Source organism: Sturnus vulgaris, chromosome 8 (genome assembly GCF_052056855.1).
Source record: "Sturnus vulgaris isolate bStuVul1 chromosome 8, bStuVul1.hap1, whole genome shotgun sequence".
NCBI lineage: Eukaryota > Metazoa > Chordata > Aves > Passeriformes > Sturnidae > Sturnus > Sturnus vulgaris.
Window position 1 is genome coordinate 24290478 of NC_142250.1, and position 22092 is coordinate 24312569.

Below are 22092 nucleotides of genomic sequence, written 5' to 3' on the forward strand. Positions count from 1 at the left end.
TACAGGCAGAACTACTGATCTCTCCTGAAGCATCAGCAGAACTGAATGATGCCATTGTTACTACTGATTGAGAGGGTGCTTTTACACTGGCTTCAAACTTATGTCTGTTCTTAAGTGGAAAATGTTTTTTAATGCTGAATAATGTAGTAACGTTTCTGGCCAGCACAGCCCTTTTGACAATGAAACATTGCCACGCACTTGAGAACAGCTCATGGCTGCTGCTTTCACCTCTCCCATCTGGGTCAGGTGTCTTCTGGGCAGGTCTGAGCCTGTGCATGGGATGGTGTTCTCTCCATTCCTGACCCAAAGTGTTCTTCAGTGACACCCTGCAGCATGCCCAAGCACATCCCATGGCTGAGATCACCCTGTCCCTGGGCATTGTCTTCTGTGTATTTCCTGATGCTCAGAGCCAACCCACGCACAACTGGGAGATGTTTTCCTTCTTTAGTGCGTGAGTTTCAGCTGTTCCGACTATCCCTGTGTGTTTCCTTCCTGTTTGGACAGACACTTGATACATGCACCTCAAATGGAAAGGGCTGGACATGATTAAACACACCGTCTAGCCACAGGCATAGCTTTTTCACTCTGTCTTCCCCAAGAAGCAAACCTGAGGGGTTGCAATGATATTTAGAGTTTATTTTGCAAGGTATTGAGTAATCCTTTAACTGTTTTGGATGCAGAGAGACAAGTAAGGTGCTCCGTGCTGACATGCTGTGCCTGCCTGTTTTGTGGCTGAGACTTTCTGTGCTAACACTGAGGTACTTTCTATTCCTGCAGAAATACCTTGGCATAAAAACATCAAACCTTCTTGATTTATTTGGAGTTAAAGTTGGTATGTTAACTGATGAGCTCTATCAAAATACTTACATTTTTTAATTCGCTGAACTCCTAGTATAACTGATGTTCCAAGGAGAACTGATGTTCCAAGTTATTAGCTTGCAACATTGACATCTCCCTTTAATTACAGGTCTGTGATGAAAGCCTGTCTCCCAGCGGGTGTGTAACTCTAGAACCTGCAGTGGTTCCTGGGATGTGATTAACAGCTCTGAATCAAGGCAGGATTGTTCCCTTGCTCTGCCTGGGGCAATGCCATTCCCTCAGTGTATCCCACCTCACTGCTGCTCGAATGCAAGTGCAAATCCATGTTTGCTTCACCCTTTTAAAAACGGTGCCTGCATGGTACAGATGTCTTGAAAGTCAAGGTAAAAACAAATGCTGATGTGCTGGGTTTCAGGAGCCCCATCGTTAAATGGTTACATGTGACACAATTGGCAGAACATCAGCAACTAAACCAAACGCACTCACACTCCTTTCTTCCTCAGCCTTGTCCACACTCACTGGGCTTCCTGCTGCACACTACCAGTCAGCACAAGGCTGGGCAGAGTGGCGTTGTCCCCATGAGGACAGTGGGGAATGGGACTAACCTTTTATCTTCCATGTCTGTTGTTCTGGTTCACAAATGCTCCAGTGAGTTAATTGCTAGCAGAGGGAGAGGGTAGGGAAGAGCCATATGCAAAAGAGGAGAGGGATATTTTCATCTGGGACTGAGAGAAGGACAGGAGCTGTGAAGAGTGGTAACACAGAGACCCTGTGGCCCTGCAGAGGGGGATGTTTGTGATGGATCTGTGGAACTGCAGAGCTGGCTGGCCAAGCAGAGCCACAAGGGCAGGTCCAGAGCTGTTATGCAGAGAGCATAAAGGCAAAATCTGCCATACTTATAATGGATAATTTATGATGTAACCCGCACAGAAACAGAGCCTCTCCATTTTGTGAAACAGAATGTCCTCTAGCAAATATTTGTACTTAGCTATTACACACAGATACAAGGAAATTCTTTCAGGAGGGTTTGAGTCTAATAAAATGGGAATGTGTGACCTGGCCTGCATCATTATTTGCCCAGTTTTATCCTTTTGTTATTATTTCCAAATGTGAAATTCTCATTCCTGAAAATTCTGCAGGTGAAGCTAGGCCAACAAAAAACAACGGTCTCCCACAATTACAGGGAACACCTATTAGGGCTGTAGGGAATCTAGCAGTGCAGGCCAGCATCCAGAATGGCACGTGTTCCCAGGAACTGTGCAAATGTCCCTGTCAGCACCCAGGAGCCCCGTGCCCATATGGGTGCAGAGGTGCTGATTGGTGTGGTCAGACCCCCACAGGGCTGGGTAATGTTTGCTCTCAGCCCTCCTCTATGAGCAGATGGGGTGCCTTGGCCAAAAGAGAGCAGCCTTTGGCTCTGATGTTCTGGGATGCAACAGCTTACAGATGGCACCATCCTCTCCTCTTCCAGGATGTAAATCCTCTGGGATGGAGGCTGGGCTATCTCTACGTGCTTGTGTTGGAGTGTTGGTCCTTGCATAACACACAAAACAGAGCTATTGTAAGCACACCACTGGCAAGCTCCAGAGGTTTTTTTCTGCTCTAATGTTTATGATTTTACCTACCAGAAGATCTTCTTTTATAAAATGTGAATGTTCCCACTTCTATGCCTGCCAGATATTACAACTGGAAGAGCTGGATCCTTCAAGTGTGTCCTTGTTTCTAGTTACAAAACCAAATCTGGACACCAGCATACAATATTTGCAAAGGGGTTTCTGCTGGTTTTGTGGCACAGACATGGCAGGTCCCAATGCCTGGTGTTAGCTGGTGGTCAGTGGAGTTGTGGGCTGCATGAGAGCCACGGCTAGCACAGTGGGGATGATGGGGCTGCAGGATGAGGAGCAGTCAGGATGAATGCAATGACTATTTCGCAGAATGTAAACAGCCTTGCAGTTTAATGGCTCTATTTACGTTGATGGAGATCAGGAAACACACTTTGTTATTTTAGTCTGAATAAGCTCGTGCAGATGGTAAGCAGAAGCAACGTGTTTGGAGTTTCTGGTGTTCTCTGACAAGCCAGGTCGCACATGAGTGTGTTAACCTTGCCTTTGAAAAGCTCTTGATTTTTATCAGTTTGCTTACCAAACTGTCACAACAAGGAATCAAACCACAGAAGACTCACATGCTGATATGAGAAATGTGCAAGTTCTTGGTAGTGGAAGAGGAATAGGAGCTTTCTGCTATTTTTAAAATGCAGCAACAAGCCATTTTTTTTTCTACAAACCTTGGAGTGAGCTGTTGAGTGGAGAGACGGGACTACAGGAAGATGTTCCATGCGACAAATTGCTCCTCGCTCCCACCACTTCCAGCCCCCGCAGATGTGCAGAGTGGGATCTGTCAAGTGGCTCAAAAAAACCCATTTTTATTCTATCATTTACGGGCACCAGTGAGTTCTCTCTTCCTCCCAGGGAGAAGCTTCTTGGGTCAGCTCCCCACGAGCTGGTGCTGCAACTGCGAGAGCCGAACGAGTTAAGCTGTGCTTGCCGTTCCAAGTAGGAGCGAAGAGCCATTGCAAAATGTTTTTTCCCCTGTTGGCTCTGCGTGTTGTTTTAAAATTAAATTGGTTCTGGTTAGCAAACAAGAACAGGACAGCAAAATTAAATTTTCTGAGGAATGTTGTGAATCTTGTGTGAAAAATAAACCCCCAAATATTTTTTCCCTCTCTCACTCTTTGGCTTGCTTTTGTCCCCTCTTTGCCTGCCATGTCTCCCACTCTGCTCCCTCCACGGATGTGTTGGTGGGTGGCAAGGCTGGTGTCCTTATGCCGAGGTGCTGTGGAGAGCAGAAGTGGGAGTTAATGGGAGCTGGGATGTCATGGCTTGGCCATGGAAAATTATTTATTTTCCCCTTCTGCTTATTGTCTCAGATCTTCCTTCCTTGCTCCTTTGTTCTCGCTGGGCTCCCAAACCATGCTGTAGCTGAGGGACATTGCTGCTCCCTCTCTGGCAGATCAGTGCTGTGCAGGTCTGGAGAGTACCTTGGACATGTAGAGGACACAATATTCATTTCAGAAGTAGAATTTGACCTATGAAGTGTAACTCAGACCTGTGCTATGACTACTGCTGGCCATCTGCAACACTTCAGTCTTGCTGGAGTTCAGCACAGACTGCATTGGAGGAGCTACACCCACATAGGGTTGTGATGGACAACACAGATTTCTCCCTGTCTGCTTCCATCTTTCTTATTTATTTATTTGTGTGCAGATGGAAAATCTTTGACACAAATTGGCACTCCTCAGATTCTGTTCCTTTGGAAAGCTTCTGCAGCTCTTAAAAGCTTCTCCTCCATTTGGTCAGCCCTGCAGGCATTCACTGTGCACTTCATAAGTCATTTCTCTAGTCATTGCCTCAGTCTTCTGTCAAGTCTTCTTGGATCTTTATTTGTAATTTGGCATGAGTGTGTTCTGAGGGTTGAGCAGACTCTCAGTGTTTTATGTGAGCTAGGACATCTTGCTTTCAGACCTTTGAGTGGCACAGCAGGTTACTCTGAGTTGAGTTTCATCATATTCATCGTGCATGTGATGTCCCAGGGCTGTCATTGTGTCCTGGCTCTTACTATTGCTTTTATTTGGGAAGTAAGCGTCCTGATGCCTTGTTTCTTTGCTGCCCTGTGCCACTGATTCTTGGAGGTGTGGTTGTCCTCCCTGTGCTCTTCACCAGGTATCTCCTCTTGGCCATTGCTGGAGAAGAGAGGCTCAAACAGTCCTCCAGCATGATATGGAGCAATCACTTGGACTCACCTGGCTGGCAAAGACATAGAGTGTCAGTCAACAGGTCTGAGAGATTAAATGTCTCTTGGGAGGCAGCATGAGTCTGCTGAAACTTTGCTTCCAGGTGGCACATGAGGATGGGTGCCTTGTCCCTGTGAGCAGTGTTTTCTGGAGAAGGGATGGGTGTTGGACCTCTTGCCTGGAACAGGGCTGGCGTGGGCAGCCAGGGAGCACTCCTCCCTCACCATCAGACCATTAGAATAAATAAAACAGCTCCTCTCATGCTGGATGAAATCAAGTCTTCTGGATCACGGCCTAAACACGGTCAACAGCTCCTCTGGGCCCTTGAGCTGCCAATAGCTTGCACCTCCTAGTGAGTCTGTCCTTGGGAAGGAGCCATTAGAGGCTAAGGAAACTTTGCAGATCTCCATCCTTTGAGAAGTGGGGAGTCATCACTGATAGGACTTGCAGCACCTCTTGTGTCAGGAAATGGAATGCATAGGAAACACAGTGGTTAAAACAAACCCAGCACTGGTGCAATGTCCCAGGCAATGCCTTCCTGGAGCATGGTTATCAACAGCACTTCCAAAACTCCTCCAAGGCATTGTGGAGGCTGGGTTGCCCTTCTGCTCTGTCTTTGTGGTGCTTAGATTGTATTTGAGTGAAGAGTTTTCCAGATCCTCTGATAGCTATGGGTTTATGCTGTCTTTGCCATCCCAGGACTTGTCAGCACTGGAGGAGTACCAGTAAAATTCACCTGAAAGAAATAATTATCAACTAGGGCCTGACAGACCAGCTCAATAAATTTCCTCCTGCTGCGGCCACCTCTTCTAACACAAGTGCTGCCTTTGTGCCTTTCTTAACTGGATGCCCAAAAGTGCTCTAGAAAGATAGACCCTGTTTCTGTACATATGTGCATAAAATATTTCACATTCCTCCCTTAATCACTAGAGATATCTGCTTCTTCATTGCCATCAGTCTTCGTGATCAAAGCTGCTGTGTTGCACATCAGCATATCACCACCAGATCTGGTCAGTGCTGCTGGGAAGAGACTGAGGCTGCCCAAGTTTGCTGCTTTCATCCTGGGCAGTCTCTGTCTCTCTGTTTTCTCTCCAGGAGGTGATCCTAGTGGCTGACTTGTCCTCCTGGTGTCCAGATGCTTGCCCTGTTTGTCTCCCTGGTGCTGACATAGCACAAGATCATGTGGAACCCTTGGTCTGTGGCTTGAGTTTTTATAATTTTGTTCTATCACCTCTCTTTAAATAAGAATTTTTTATGCTAAAGTTTCAGACTGAGGGTTTGAAGAGCTGACCTGAAATCTGAGTGAGGATCTGTTGAGTCATTTCTGACTGCTGTGAGCATATTTCTCAGTTCACAATGTGGAGCATTTGTCAGCTGTACAATAATGCACAACAAGCCACATTTTGCAGGATGAGGCTTCCAACATCTACAGTCTCAGCAGTAAATGGGGCAAGGTCATTGCTAATCTGGAAAGTAAATGCTTTTGAAGCATTTCCTCTCAGAACAAGACTTAGTCTTTTCTTCCAGCTGCTAACACCTTCCTTCCTGCTCAGAGCAAGCCCATAACCTTCCTGAGACACAGAAAATTTCCTGTTCTCCACTGTTAAAAGCTTTCATCCCTTCTTTGGTGTCTCCCTTTAATCTCCTCTAGCATGCCATGGTGTGTCCATCTGCCTTTCCCTGGGCTCACCTTTTCTTGCACTTCCCTCTCCTAATGCTGCCCACATGGTTCCCATTGACCAAAGGTGGGAGCCAGTGGGCATATCCCATAAGTAATCTGAGTCGATGGGATTTTCAGGTAGAATTATTTAATTAGAGACTGCCAAGCAGTATGGAGGGGAATTTATTTTAACAAGTAGATTTTAATATTCTCCATGAATTTATTTTTCAGCGGAGATTATGCCATATCCAGAAATAAAACCATTTACTTAACCAGTGAGATAGTCAGTTAAACCCTGAGAAATTATGCTTTTTTAGATCAACCTTTATCCCCAAGAATTGTCTCAGAAGGCTGTCTCCTCTGGCTGGGGGCAGAATCCCTTTCAGAGGCTTAACTGGGGTTATTTGTTTAGCTGAGTTAGTTGAAAAGTCTGACAAGTATATTGCAAAAACCTCAGATCCCTCTCCCAGAAGGCAAGCCAATGACACCATTAGCTTAAACCAGCACCTCATATACTTGATTTTAATATGACTCTTTAGCTGCATAGTTTGATGTATTTTCAGTTGAAGGATTTGTGTTTCAGTAGTAAGAGGGGAGCAGGAGGGAGGGCAGTGCTGTAGGTCGCTCAGCAGTTGGGTACACATATTAAAAGCCATGCAGAGGATTTGCTCATGAAAAGAGCTGATGTCTGACATCTAAATCCATTCTGTGAGTGGAGTAACTCACAGCCTTTTGCTGTGTGTTTAGCTGAGTCCCACATGCCACAAGTGAGTCGTGCTCTCCTCTGCCTCTTCTGCCTACGTGGCTCCCTCTGGTTTTGACAGCCACCTCTAGGCATGATACCATTAATGGACGATACTTTGGAGCTGCCAGGATAGCAGCTCCAAACAGTGTGGAGGAGCTGTGTGGCAGCAGTGCCTGCAAGGTGATTGCTGTGAAATTTAACATCCATCCCATCCAAGTCCATATACCTGCAGTGTTGATCCACAGGACTGGGCTGGCTTTGGGTTATTGTCCAGGAATATAAAGAGGTCTGGAGCTTCAAGGGAGTTCACCCAAGGCTCCTTGGATGCTTACACCACCATGAGTCATGCCTGTTCCTCCCTGCTCACCTTGAAAGAATGAACCTGCTCAGGTGATATGTCCACTGCACTCCGTTGCACAAGCTGAGTATTGGGGATGCATCTGTGCCCTGGGGGTAAAGCAATAAATACAATCTCGGTGTATCAGGAGTAAAACCACTTCAGCAAAATACAGAATTATTGTAAGAGGTCACGCTGTTAGTGGCAAAATTCTAGATGAAAAATGCAGAAAAGGTATTTATTGGATACATATGAATCTTCTGTATTTGGCAAAACAATTTGACACAGACTTCGTAGTGATTATTAAGCACTTCTGTGGTTTAGGTTTCCTAAGCGGTCTTTCATTTGTTCTGTTCCTTCTTCAGGTCTGCTGCTCTTTCACACTTCAGATTAATGTAACTAACAGTCATGTCACAGTTAATTGTCTCAATGAAAACTAAAGAAAAGAGCTGTTTCTATGCCAATATGTTGCTTACGCTTTTGCACTGAGTTACCAATTGATATTTTCCTCTTTTTTCCTCTTATTTGTATGTATTTGCAGGGTATTTTCCTGCTGTTCTTTCTGCTGCTCTCTCCCCTGACCCACAGCACAGCTGTTGCCTCTCCATGTCTCACTTGTTGGGAAATGCTGTCTTAAACTCCTTTCCCCAGAGATCCTCTTGACCTATGCCCTGAATTTGTTCAAATTTGCTTTTTTGGAAATACATTATATTTAATCCGTTTTTCTTATTCCTTCACTGCCTTAAATTGCTCGGCTTTTTGGTTTTGTAACCACTTGCACTCAAATTTACTTCAATTTTTGGACTATTAATCTACTTTCTATATCAATAATATTCAAGTAATAAACATCCCCTCCCCTGTTACTTTCCCTTCTCCAGCTCATGCATTCCAACAGCTTGGAGTGTCTGGGACCTGTCCTGCTCTGTCTTTAGCAGATAACATGGTAATTAAAATTATCAGTTCCTACCAATTCTAGTTATTTTGGCTGCTTTAGTCAGACACTCAAAAAGACAGCTCTGTGGGACATCTTCTGTGCTCCTTTATATTTTTCTTGGTCCCAGGAGTCATGCACGGAGTCTGTTTCTCACCTCTCTTTGAACCCCAAGATATTATTCATACAAAAAACCCCAATCGACCCTCCTATTTCCTTCTTCTGTTTCCTGAGCAGGTGACATCATTTCACATCAGCATTCCCCTCCAACAATCTTTCCACGAAGGATGTGTGAGGCTAATTGCTGTAGTTGTTTAAATGTGTCTCGTTTGTTCTCCTGGCACTTATGTGCAGACAAGGCTGCTTTGGCTCTGCAGCTGGTGAAGAGGAGAAGGAGTCAGAGGAGATCTGTCCTCTCACAGCAAATAAATTAGTTCATGAGATCCTAAATGCCCCACAAAGCAGGGGTTTGTTGGCAGAGCTTGGTAAGGCTTGTAGGACAGCAAAGAGCCAAAGAATTGATTGGAAGCTTGGAACATCTTGCATTACTGTGAAGATGCTGAAGACCTGCAACAAATACAGCTTAATGGAAGTGTGTTTAGAGGAGGCTTGACCTTAATCTTGAGCTGTCCACAAGAAACAAAAACTTGGCAGGGCAGGAGTATAGCAAGATCCAGTCACTAGAAAGCCAAAACAGGTAAGTTTGGAGTCAAAGCCAGGTGCCTATTTTGACCATGGATGCTAAATAAGTGCAAAATTTCACACAGGAGTAGGCTGATTTCCATAATTGCAGCAGATTTTAAGCTGACAGTGGGTACCTTTATAAAATATCTGATCTGTCCTGCTGAGGCACTGGGTCTGACTTGTGCGCTTCACATATGTGTCCCAGGCTGCCTGGTGCAGGACATCATGCTAACAATGCTGGCCTTTTCCAGCCATTCATCTGTGCCTCCAAAATCAGGTTCAGACTCCACCCTGTGTGCTTTGGTACAAGATTCCCCCGAAGATTAGCCGGGGAGAGCTCCTGCCAAACCGGGTCCCTCCAGCTGAGCCATATCTGTGAGCCCAGAGGAGCAGAGAGAGCCAGGGCCAGTTCCTTCAAATATTTTACAGATTAAGACCCGGCTGTGGGATCTGTGGGAATCACTGGAGCTCTGACCCCCGTGGGTTGTGGTCCTTGCTGCAGCACTCACAGTCTGAGCCGGTAATTGCCATGTTCCTCACCAGGCAAGCTTGGTCAGTCCCTGTTGCGTTCAAATGCAGCCACACTCGGCACTGCAGACGAGCCCTCTGACATTATCCAAGTGCAGCTGGAGGCATCTATTTTGGCCTTGAAAATGCCTCTTTCTTGGCAGAGCTCTGTGTTTATTATAATGCTGTCTGTAATGTGCAAAAGTACATTTCTGTTTTAACTTCCTTCTTTATGTACTAAAGAGTGTGGTTTTAATTAAGGATTTCAGATTGAAACATTTCCGGTTTTATGTGTTGTTTTTTTGGTTGGGGTTTTGGGTGTTTTTTTTGTGTTTTTTTTAAAGACAGTTTTCAGTTAAAATGTTTCAGAGTTTTGAAAAATACCAGATGCCCAGCTCACAAAGTGTGCAGAGAGCCGCAGTCACTCCCTCTTCCTCCAAGGGAAGTCAGCTGCTCTGCAGAGTAGGAACAGCCAGGGATGGCTGATGGCAAGAATGGGGTCAGCAGGCAGGAGAGGATGAGGAGAGGATGTGCCAGGACCAGGACACAAGATTTCAGCAACCTCCTTGCACGATAGGAAACACTGACTCAGATCCACAAAATAAAGCACCTGACTTTAGTGGATTCTGGGTTTGCTTCCTTAGGGATTGTAAGAGGAGATGGCCAGATCCCTGTTTAGCAGCAGAGTGTTTCTGCTGCAGCACCTGGCATTGGAGGACTTCAGGTGTGCCCCTGCCATCCCTGGCCACCAGCTGCTGTCCCCAGCCATGGGAAAGGCAGTCAAACAACTTGTAAACTGTTTCTGCTGCACATCAACTGCCTAAAAGGAATAATACAAACAAGCCAGATTTTAACTCTTCTGGTAGTAGAACAGCTCAAAAACATCTTATAAAGGCACCCCAAATTTTTGAAAACAGCAGGCGACAAAAATTATGTTAAAACCAGGTTTCTTGAGCCAGTCCCATGATTTTTGTGAGTTTGAGTCATGATTTTTGAATGTTGGGGTTTGGCAACACTAAAGTCCTCAGTTTGAATTTGTTCCCGATGTGGTAGTTCAGCCTCCTCGCATGACTGATCAATGTCACTCTGTTCTGGAGCAGCCAGAGATCTGGGGTGTGGGAGGCAAAGGGCCTGGTACAAGGCTCCAGGTTCTGTGGCTCCAGGGATGCTGTGGGGTGGATCTGGCTTGCATCCCTGCGTGAGGCTCTTCTGAATCAAGCCGTGTGTCTGCCACGTGACAGCAATTTAGGCAGCAAAAAATGGAGTATGGGAGCTATTGGCTGGGCTGAAGGGGATTGGTGAGGTAGATGTACAGCCTACCTGAGCTAAGCATTTTACTTGGATTAAATGAACAAGTTAAAAGCATGCTTTGTACCTGTGCATCTTTCAATCCTATTTAGCCATGCAGCATCTGCACAGGGTGCTGCCCAGCTCGCTTTTTGCAGGGAAGTGCTGAAAACATCTACCTTCTTGCTGCACTGTTACTGCTTCAGGTGCTGCTAGAAAAAGTATTTCTAAAGAAAACCTCTGCCTTGTAACTGTGGCAGCTTGAAAGAACAACTTGGATGCATTTTGCCTCAGCAGCAAGTGATGCACGGGGTTGTGTGGGTTCCCATCATGGCTGTTGTCACCTGCCCTACAGCTGGCAGGAGGAGGTGAGCGTGGGGACAGGCACGGTACAGTTCTTGCCTTCTCGCTCTGCCTTGTGTTACAACATCCAGCTGAACAGCGAGCTATGGCATTATCTGGAATGTACCTCTGTGGGTTTGGGCTGCACAGCGCTTCCCATGCCTGAGAGCTCAGACTCAGTCACAGGAGGTCCCCCTCCATATGGCTGGGGATCAGCCCTGTGCAAGGAAAGTCACCTCTCCTGGCAGCACAGAAATGGCTCATGTTTGGACCCGAAGCCAGCTTTAAACTCCATAAATCACCATTCTCCCATCTGTGGGTAATGCTCTGCAACTGTTCAGGTACCCCTGCCTCAATGCTCTCCATCCCAATGGGATTCACAGTCCCATGCTCCCTGTGAGGTGGCCAGGGAGGGTGTTTAGTCCTCCTATCTGCCGACCCTGTCCATCTCTAGCTGCCTGCCATTTGGGAGCTTGCTGAGTGCTTGAGGAGCTGACCACTTCTTACCTATTTGGGAATGCTTTTAAATTGTTCCAGAAACTGCTGTTTGTTGATAAATCACGGCGATTGCAGAGAAGTGTTTTAACTAAACCATGTAAAAGAAGGAATGAGCTGCAGCGCAGCACTGCCAGCTGTCATTGGGTTTAGAAACACACATCATAGATTTTGTTGCTTTTCAGACAGCTGTGCTTATAGCTGTTCTTATAGCCATATAAAACAGTCATGCTGTCAGCAAAGGTCTGGCAGTGGAGCTGGATTATGTCTGCAGCCATGTTCCCCAGCCTGGCAGGTTTGCTCCCTCCACGTGCATAGGTAAAGTCTGGAGGAAGGTAGCTCTGTGGGATGGGGTAACCTGTCCCCAGAGTCACAGCTTTGCACAGGGTAAAGAGCAAAACTCTGGGCTGTGCCCACCACCTGTGCAGCGTATGGTGCTGACAGGGCTCGTCTCCAGCACCCCCGGTCATTAGGAATGGGTAGTTCCTACACTGAGAAGGGGTTTTGGAGGGTTCTACATCAACCCTGATGTTTCTGCTCCGGAGTCTGGCTAACTGCAGGTCAGGTTCACAACCCACAGCCTGTTCTAGCAGCATCCACAGACCATGCCCTGTCTGCTGTGGTCCATCCTATTTGGACTTTGAAGCTAAAGCTGAGAGTCACGGAGACTGGAATTAGATTTTAAAATTTCCTCAAGAGCAACAAGATAGTGCTATCAAATTTGAAGCTTTTCACAGGATCAATATATAGCTTTTGATAAAACTTCATCCTCTGCTCCTTTTCCTGTGTAAAAGACCAGCTTTAAGTGCCTGGACAAAATAATATTTGAATACTTTCTGCTCATTTTATTTGCATTCCTTTATCCAAAATTGAATGACTCAAGCAAGCTGCTGACTTGACTCACTGTGTACACGCTACTTCCCACCAATCCCTTGTGCAAGCAGTGGCAGTGAGATGGAATTGCCACACAGGCTGTCACCATCTCTTGACAGGGCAAGCTGCCTCCCACAGAGGCCCCAAGGGCACCCAGAAGTGCAGGAACTGCTGAGCACTGAGGATGCTGAGGAGCTGTACCCAGGTTTTCCCTGGAGCAATTTCCATGGCTCAAATCCAGTGATCTGGGGTGGCCAAGAAGATGTAGAAGAACAGGTGGTGCTCAGAGTCTTATTTTCCCTTGCTCTGTTCTTCTACTCCACTCAAACATGTAGCACTCTCCCTGCTCACCTCCATTTCCCTCTGAAACTTTAGAAGATGCTGGATTCATCCTGATCCAAAAGGGAAAATACCTTAAGTTATGCAGCAGGAGAAAACAGCTTTCTTAGCTGTAATATGATCCTGGTTTCTTCCCAGACACCAGACTGGAACAGAGGGTTTGGAAATTGCCCCTCTGGCCATTATCTGAGCTTTACAGCACTTGGAGATTGAACCCAGATCCCACATCTCTTCTGAAGCTCCATGTCAATTTACACTTGTTCCTAGAAACCATTACTGTCCTGTGAGCTCTTTACCATGTGAGGATTGAAAACAGAGCTATTCTGCTCATTTGAGCTCTGTCTTTTCACATGAAGGCAGAGCTCAGGGCTCATTCCTTTTTCTCACCATCTGAGGATTAAGCCCAATCCTGACTGTTATCCAACCTCGATACCATTTACACACTGAACCCAATGCCTATGGCTTTTATCTGAGCCCTTAGAGCATTTGGAAACAGGCCATGCCCCTTGTCTGGTATCAAAAGAATTATATTAATTTGGGATTCATTCCACAAAATGAGGCTGTCAGCCAGACTCCTTAGCAATTGGATATTGAACCCAGACCTCGTGGTTGTCTTCCAAGTTATATGCCAGCTGGGAACTCAGCCCACAATCTATGGCTGCCAGCCAAGCTCCTTATTGGCAAGAGATTGACACCAAGCCCCCAGACTGCTATTTCTATGTGGCAGTGTTAAGGACTAAACCTTGCTCACGTGGTCAGCATAATCACCTCTGCGCTGGCAGTGAAATGAAAAATCTAGTTAAAGACTTGAATGAATATTGAGGGTCGATGTTCAGCTGCTTAAAGACCGGGGATGATGACAATTCCCTTGGAAAAAGGCCCCCTTGATACTCCAAAGGGAATAGCCCCAGATCCCCCATCTGTCCTCCAGCTGGATATAAAATCCAGGTTCTCATTAACACACACTGTGCAGCATTTCTTTGCTGGCTGGCAGTATTAAAGCTAGTTCCTCCAACTTTCAGGTATTCTTCAGATGGGATTAAACTAGATCCCTTTTCTATAGCACCATTAGGCTCTGCCAAAGCACTTCTTGTCACTCAGAACAGACCTCCAACGTTGCACCTTGCCTTGGAGCAACAGGAGAGCCTGGCAGGTAAAGGAGAGCAAGGGACAGTTCTGAAAACCTCAATCCTCTTTGTAGAGCATTAGGAGCCTGACCAGGTAGAGAGATCATTTCAGGTGAAATGCGTATCTGAGACAAGCAAATTTTTCCCTCCAGCCAGCAATTTTGCCCAGGAATTCTTCAGCATCTTTATACAGGGTGGTTTTACTGCATGGCAAAATACTTCAGAAAACCGAATTAAAACCAAACAGCTTCCCAGCTGGGATGGTCGTCATTAGAATGCAGTTTCCAGCAACTGTGTGGGTTTCTTGGTAGCCTTGAAATCTCTAAAATTCTCATTAAGCAACAACTTTGAAGGAATGGCTTAGCATGCAGCTACAGTAGGAAAATCCTCCCATGATCCAGTGGGTCAAGCTGGATATTATAGTGCATATGGACAGTGTGGGATGTTGCTTTGCCTCTGAACTTATGCTGATGGTGAAGGCTGATCTTTGGTACTATAAAAGTGCAGATTGTGGATGGGGGTTTCTGGTTGCCAAGTCTGACACCCTGTCGTGTCTGGGGATGCAATCAATTGGAAGATTTCAAGCCAGTGTTGCAGACATGTCCATGGGTCTGGAGTTACTCTAATTGTCTGTTGCACATCTTCTGATTCATATTTATTTGCTGAGAAAACATCAAGTCCTTGCCACGCACAAGTAGTTTTATCAGGATTTTCATTGCAAGAGAGACAGGGCAAATGGGATTCAGCTGATCAATTTGGTGCCAATTTGTTTGTAAATAAATTTTCCATGTATCCACTTGTTCTTCTGTAAGTGGGAATATCTTTATTTTTCCATTCATTGCTCTGACCAGCCATCTTACTCATCTCTAGTCTGAACAGCCTGTACTGCTCTTTCTGCCTCTCCCTGTAAAGTTCTCTTTGAGCTTCTCTTTGCCAGGTCTTTCCCAATCCCATTGCTCTGCTATCTCCTCTGTGGTGCTCAAGGGGCAGGAGATGCTGCTGGTTTTAGTGCTGGCACCAGGAGCTGTGTGCAGGGATGCTCCAGGCTTGCTCAGAATTTATGGAGAACTCAGAGTTGAGCAATATTTGTAATTAGTTGAAATCGTTATTTCTAGAGCTACATTTCTTTGCTTTACCCACAGAAGGGTTCATCTGTTGTTCATTGGATTGGTCTCTCAGCTAACCTGTGGATTTGGGAATTGTGCTGTGTGCTGCCCACTCCATGCTCAGCTCTTGTCTCACCCTCCTTGGTGCTTGCATACTCTGTACATGCATACATCTGTACAAGAGATGGATGTGGTGAATGGTGGGGATAGAGGGGGAATAGGCTCTTCTTTCCCATCCTTCTGGTTGCCTTCCCAGAGGTACAAAAGCCCCTGGCACACTGTGCCATGTCCTGCCACCCCTCAGCCCACTGACTGATCCCAGCTTCCATCTCAGTGTACATATGAATTTCCACTCTTCATGCTAAACTCTGCCAAAGAAAAATTCCTGAAGCAGAATAAAAAATGTGGAAGACTTTCAAACCCAGAGATTCTTGAACTGTCCCTCTTACCCAACAGCAGTCAATACTGTGCTCTTTATAGAGTCTCTAGTATAATGTTTAATTCAGCAACTACAACTGGAAAGTCTTTCCAATTATTTTAAACTGCCAGAGATATTTTAATATGCCTCAGATTTTGTGTTGGCATGCTACAGAGTTAAGTACCATCCATCTTTCAGAGAACATTAAAATTTAGCCTTGTATAAAAAGAAGAAAAATGTGAAAGAATCCCAAAGGACGTACTTGTCCCTTGAACCCCGCCATCATTTGTGGTTTCATGGACACCTTCTGCATTTTGAAATTATTTGTCTCTCTGTGCAGAGTATGAGATCAATACAAGCAGCTAAAAGTTTTAATTTCTGTGCAGAGCTTCATCTGAGGGCAGGACTGGGAGGAGATCTTCACTGGTGGCCACCCAGCCATGCACTGTGGGGCTATATTCACTCCCTAGATGAGTTCCAGCCTCTGCAACCAACGATGTAAAAGTTTGAGAAATCACAAATATCTTCTGATTTAATTTTTGTGCCAGGGCTAAGTGGCCTCTCTCTGTTTGTCCCAAACCCACCAAGGCACCCACCCTAGTGAGATCCCCCCACAAACACTGCTGCTGGGTGTGAGGGGATGGAGCAAGGGGCTCTGCTGCCTCGGGCAGCCTCACTCCAGCTACATGAGCATCATAAATGGAAGAAGCTGACTCTCAGCACACTTGCACAATTTTTTCTTTTTTTTTCATTATTCCATCTTGCTGAGCTCAAGTGGAACATGAGAGCTGAGCATGTGCATCTCTGCACTGGGCAGAGGGGGAGAAGGAGCAGGGAGAACATCTTATAAATCTAGTCCTGCTCTATTAAGATTCATTCTGGTATGACAATGGCTTTTTCTATTTAAGTGCTTTGTGAAAGCCTTGCCTAATGATCTGTTAGCTGGGTAAAGGTTAAATTCCTGTATGATTTTCTTTGTTTGATGAAGAAAAAACTGCAATTATCCAGAATTCAAAGTGATTTTTAGCCAGCTGTTAATAATACTGCGATTCTTCATGTTCTCATTACTCAAAAGTAATGTTGCCATCCCTAGTCATGGCAGTAAAATATTTATAGCATTTTCTTACGGCCTTATTTGTACATATGGAGGACTGGACATTACTCAAAGTCTTCTAAATAGGCTTCTTTTTGTGCTTTAGCCATCCATAGAACCATTTGGTTTGAAAAAGACCTCTAAGATCATTCAGTCCAACCATTATCCTAATACTGCCAACTCCATCACTAAACTATGTCCCTAAGTGCCATACCTACACATATTTTAAATATCTCCAGGGGTAGTGATTTGACACTTCCCTGGAAAGGCTGTTCCAATGCTTGATAATGCTTTCAGTGAAGAGATTTTTTCTTGTATCCAATCTAAATGTCCCTGGCACAACTTAAGGCTCTTTCCTCTTGTCCTATCCCTTGTTGCTTAGGAAAAGAAGCCAACCCCCACCTTGCTACAACCTCCTCTCAGGCAGTTGGTAGAGAGTGATGAGGTCTCCTCTGAGCCTCCTTTTCTCCAGTCTGGACACCCCCAGCTCTTTCATCTGCTCCTCACAAGACTTGTGCTCACCAGCTCTTTTGTCCCTCTCTGCACATGCTCCAGCACCTCTACATCTTTCTTATAATGAGGGGCCCAAAACTGAACAGAGCACTCAAGGTGCAGCATCACCAGTGCTGAGGGGACCAATCACTGCCCTGGTCCTGCTGGCCACACTGTTGCTCATACAAACCAGGATGCCATTGGCCTCCTTGGCCACTTAAGCACACTGCTGTCATACACTGCCTGATGGAATTCTTGTCATCTAACTGCACCTGTCTGCAATGAAGTGTCCAGTTTTTAAGGCAGTCATCTCAGAGGTGAGAGACATGCCTTTTAACCACTAATTAGGTAGCTTGTGCAAACTGATCATCAAGGCTCTGCCAGGATCACTGGACTGGTGCTTCCAAGTTTGCACTATCCCAAGACAGTTGACAAGAATGAAGGAGGAAAGTGGATTTGGTACCTGCTAGTCTTGATATCAAGAGCAGCCATTTTAACAATCTGGTGTAATGCACAGATAGGTTTATTAGTACTTTTCTGCTCTTTGTAGCTTCAGTGCAGGCTATAGGTCTATCTGTCCTGGGAGACCACTGGGAACGTGCAGGACTGAACCCCAGACATCTGTGTGTTTCTCCTAGCTCACTCCCCTGATTGCTGAGGTTTCCAGTTTGGAAAGTCGTGGCAGAACATGAAATACACGTGGCATCTCTGCGTCCAGGCGCACGGAAACAAAATAAGTGTCATGGGGAAAATATAATTTCACAGTGGCAGGCCCTGTGTTGGGATAAACAGACGTCTTGTTTCCTCTCATGGATGCATGGAAAATCAATTCCCAGTCTTCTGCAGTGACTCCTAAACATGAACCAAGTCCCCTTTTGTAGTACAGTTATTTTGTGCCAGTGAAAAGGCTTCATTTCTAGCAGGGGAACTGCAGGTAACACCTTTTTTGCTATCCTGATTTGTCAGTTTGGGTGTCTATCTTCTCTTTATAGGAGTCTCATTTCAAGTGCAGCTTTTTGCCTGGGGATCTGAAGTGAATCAGTAATAAGTAACTGTATCTCTCTCTAATTCACTAAACATCCAGAAAAGCAGCTAATGTGCCTGAACCACTAGGATGAATATATTAGATTAATCTAATTCAGCTACTTTTCACTCAACCAGTAGCGTTTTGAAAAAAGTTGTGAAAGGGATTAAGAATTTCTCCTCCACATTTTTGCATTCTTCTTCTTTCCATAACCTTGCTGTATTGCATTAAATGTTAGCTATTCAGTTAGCTTATTTCCTGCATCCTCCTTAAAACTCTACTTTTAAAATAAGTTTATTCTTCTCAGACCTCAGAGCTGGCTCTGTATTCACTGAGACCTTCAGTGACCAGAGAGGCAACAGAATAAACATAAACATACAGTGAACAGCTTATCCCACCTGGAGTGAGCAGCTCCCTCTTATCACTGTTACACTTGCACCTCAGGCAGGCAGCAGGGCTACAGGAAAACTTGGAGCATCACTGCTGGGCTTAGAGCAATTCCCTGAGTGTGTGGTGGCCTTCCCTACATCCCTTCATCTCCCTTGGCAAAGGTGATGCATGCTATTACACTGGTGCCATGGCAAGTCTGATGTATCCTCTGTTCCTTTATGCCCCACTTTTTTTGGAAATGTACAAATAGACCCAGAGCAGGCTGCCTAGACCCTTCACTGTAACAACAAATTACTGGAAGCTGACCTAGGGGTGTGTATTTCTCACTGCAGTTCAGTCTAGATAATACCTCAGTTTCTGGAGAGAATATCGTGTGCAATCCTTTGTGTACAAAGCCTCAGACCCCATTAGGGTATCAAACCTAAATGGCTGCTTTGCTGCCCACAAGCCCTGCTCTCCTGTCAGTAGATTGCTTCAGTGTGATTTGTTCTTGGCACTTTCCTGTGGCTGTTGATCATCTCCTTATATTTTTTAAGTGCTGACAAGCAACTTGGTTATTTGTCCAAGTGTTTTTCTGGGACCTGAAGCCAGTCTGCCTACTCTGTAATTCCCAAGCACCTCCTTCCCCTCTTCTGAAAGTGGAGCCTATGGCCTGCCCTCCCTGGCCCCCTGGAACCTCCCTATCCCTGGTGGCTCTTCAGAATTAAGTAGTTGCATCTCCAAGGCTGCTTCAGGAAGCTTGCTGAGTGTCCTGGGATGCAGTTCAACAGGGAGGGATGATTGAAAACACCACAGTTATCTAATAGCTCTCTAACCAAATCTCCTCTTGCTGTCACATGAGTTTGTATCCTGCTAACACTGGCATTAGCTTCATCAGCAGTTTGATTGCTGTTGAGTTTTTAGGGAAGTTTTCATTAAAAAACGGCATTAAATGTTTTGTCTCTCTGCCCTGTGCTAATCTCACACCTCCATAAATATTGGGTCAGCTCTTTCCTTGGTCTCTCCTGTTGCTGCTGGCCAGTGCCCCCACTGCTTATCGAGGCCACAGTACAGGGAGATGCCATCCAGGCACTTTTGGGGCCCACAGATAGGACATAGATCCCAAAAAGCCCTCAGCACCCTGGGAGGGCCTGCTGGGAGCAGGGTTTGGCCAGGCTGTCACTAGTCAGGGAGCTCCTCTCTCCCCAGGCTCAGGGGTGACACAAAGCTTCCCCCTTTGTGTGCAGGACAGGTGTCAGCCAGGTGCACAATGCATGGAGCCTGTAGGTGATAATTGGTAGCACTGGGTTACTGCATTGGGGCTGCAGAGCAAACACCAGGCTGTTGTGGGGTGCAGGACAGGTGGCAGCTCTAGGGTGGTGACATCCTCGTCCACTCCCCAGACACTGCAGGGATCTGGTCTGAAAGAGAGGCAAGGCAGAATAAGCACAGGAAAGGACAAATTTTCCTTGCCAAGAACAGATGAAAAGAGATGTTATAAAGTCACTTGTGTCTGGTAACATGGCCCCAGCTCTGACACAGAGGTGGAGGGCATCCAAGTTTCATGCTGGAAGGAGATGAACCCACACCTGGAATCCTATCCAGGTTTCAAAGGTGAGGTGCCTTTCTGTGGTTACAGATGTCGTGGGGATGGCATTTGACCCTGGCTCATCCTACATAGAAGGCAAGGTATGACGGACAGCAGGATCATTTGAACCCCCTTGGAACTAGCTTTCCTTTGAATTACAAACTGTTTTTTGTTTCTTCCCAGCCAGGTCTCTAGACAAACTCTATAACTTTGCTGACTGCTCTGGCCTTCACCTGATCTTTGCACTGAATGCTTTGCGCCGAAATCCCAACAACTCCTGGAACAGCTCCAATGCCCTCAGCCTGCTGAAGTACAGTGCCAGCAAGAAGTACAACATCTCCTGGGAGTTGGGCAATGGTGAGTGTGGGAACAGGAGAGCCAGGAAAATGGAGCTTGCTGTAGCAGAAAGATACTCAGTTTTGGAAGAGGATACTTGTAGCTCCCAGGATGTTTTGCCAGCATTTTCAGAGGGATTTAAGGGCCCCTGCTGTCAGGCAGCACCACCTCTAAGACTTGGTGTGAGTGGGTGAGTCTCTTAGCTGGACATTTCTCTCAGTTGGTATTAAGCACATGAAATTTTGTGTCCTGGCCGCTGGGCCAGCTCGTCCTGGGGGGCCAGGCCAGCTACTGCAGGGACTTGAATGGTGGCTACAGTGCCAGGGGAAGTGGGCAACCCTATGGGGACAGGAGCATGACACCAAGGTACAGCTCCTTCACCCAGCACACAGCAAAAGGGGCACAAGAGAGTAGGCAGTGGCTGTCATCCACTCTTCAAAGGCTCCTTCTGTTGCTCTGCAGAGCTGCCTATGTCCTCTAAGGAGCTCAAGCTGTGTGGCAGGGTGAGCTGTGTGTCTCTCTGGAAGCGCAGAGGAGGAAGCAGAGCTGACAAGTTTTGCTTGTCTGTTTTTATTTTCTCAGAGCCCAATAACTATCGGACACTGATTGGCCGCTCAGTGAATGGCAGCCAGCTGGGAAAGGACTACACTCAACTGAGAAGCCTCCTGCAGCTTATCCGCACTTACTCCAGAGCACACCTCTATGGGCCAAACATTGGAAGGCCCAGAAAGAATGTCATTGCTTTCCTGGAAGGGTAAGTGGTATTGCATTGATTAAAAAGAGCCCAGAAACCCCTCCTGAGACCAATGTCCTTTGCAGCTCCTTGGCTTCCAGATGTCCAACAGCCTTCAGGACAGGGAGGCTCTGTGTGGCTGAGCCACCACAGTACCAGAGGCTTTGGGACATGGTCATCTGTACTGCTGAAGTTCTGCAGAGGTCTCTGGTGGCATTTTGGGATGGACTGATTGCACTCTCCCAAGTATTTCCAGCATTCCCCATTGTAGGCAGACTGAAGTGTCCACCTTGTTGGGATGTTAAGACAATGCAGTGGTGTGGATGTAGGCTGCTGCAAGCCCAAGGGCTGCAGGGTCAGGATGTGGGTCCTGGCAGCACTTACCAATGTGCACGTTATTATCTCTGAGTCCTCCTGGACAAATTGCTTTGCTCTTCCCATTTAGTGATTTATTCTCCCTGTGCTTTCTCCATCTGTGCAGAGGAAGAGCCTGTAGCAACTTTCTTCACTGGCCAAGCTCTCTTCTCCCTCCAAGGGGGATTGGCATGTCTCTAGTTTGGAAAGGCCAGAGGTGGAGAAGGAATGGTGACAGAGAGGGACGCAGACACCTGGAGGTGACATTGGACAGCTACAGGAATCAGGGAGGTGTGGGAGCCTGCTGGCAGCAGGAGTTGGGTCTGTGTGGCTTGAAGACCATGCAGCAGAAGGGAAATTCCCTGCAGGACTGTAAACAGAAACTCCAGTGCAGAAGGCTGGGCAGGGGGAGGTGTGGAAGGGACTCTGCTGGGAGCAAAGCTGGGTCTAGCATTCATTAACATCTGCAGGAATGATCTGGCAGAAACAATAAACAGCACACTGATGCAGTCCCCAGCGAGGCGGGGAGGGAGCCAGGGCCAGATTCTCAGCTCTGCTGCAGCAGCACAAAGAGACCATAAAGCTGGTTGAACCAGCTGCAACGCCAGCATCCCTCCCACTGACCAAAGTGGGGGAACAGCCT

The 22092-nt window shown here is 46.3% G+C and overlaps 1 protein-coding gene across 1 annotated transcript in view; it reads left to right on the forward strand.

The window, feature by feature from the left end:
- HPSE2 (heparanase 2 (inactive)) overlaps positions 1-22092 on the forward strand; it is a 106674-nt gene that overhangs the window by 50647 nt on the left and 33935 nt on the right. The window contains exons 4-5 of the mRNA XM_088169196.1: positions 20210-20383; positions 20945-21116. Of these exons, the coding sequence (XP_088025322.1) occupies positions 20210-20383; positions 20945-21116 (346 nt within the window). The remainder of the gene's footprint in view (positions 1-20209; positions 20384-20944; positions 21117-22092) is intronic.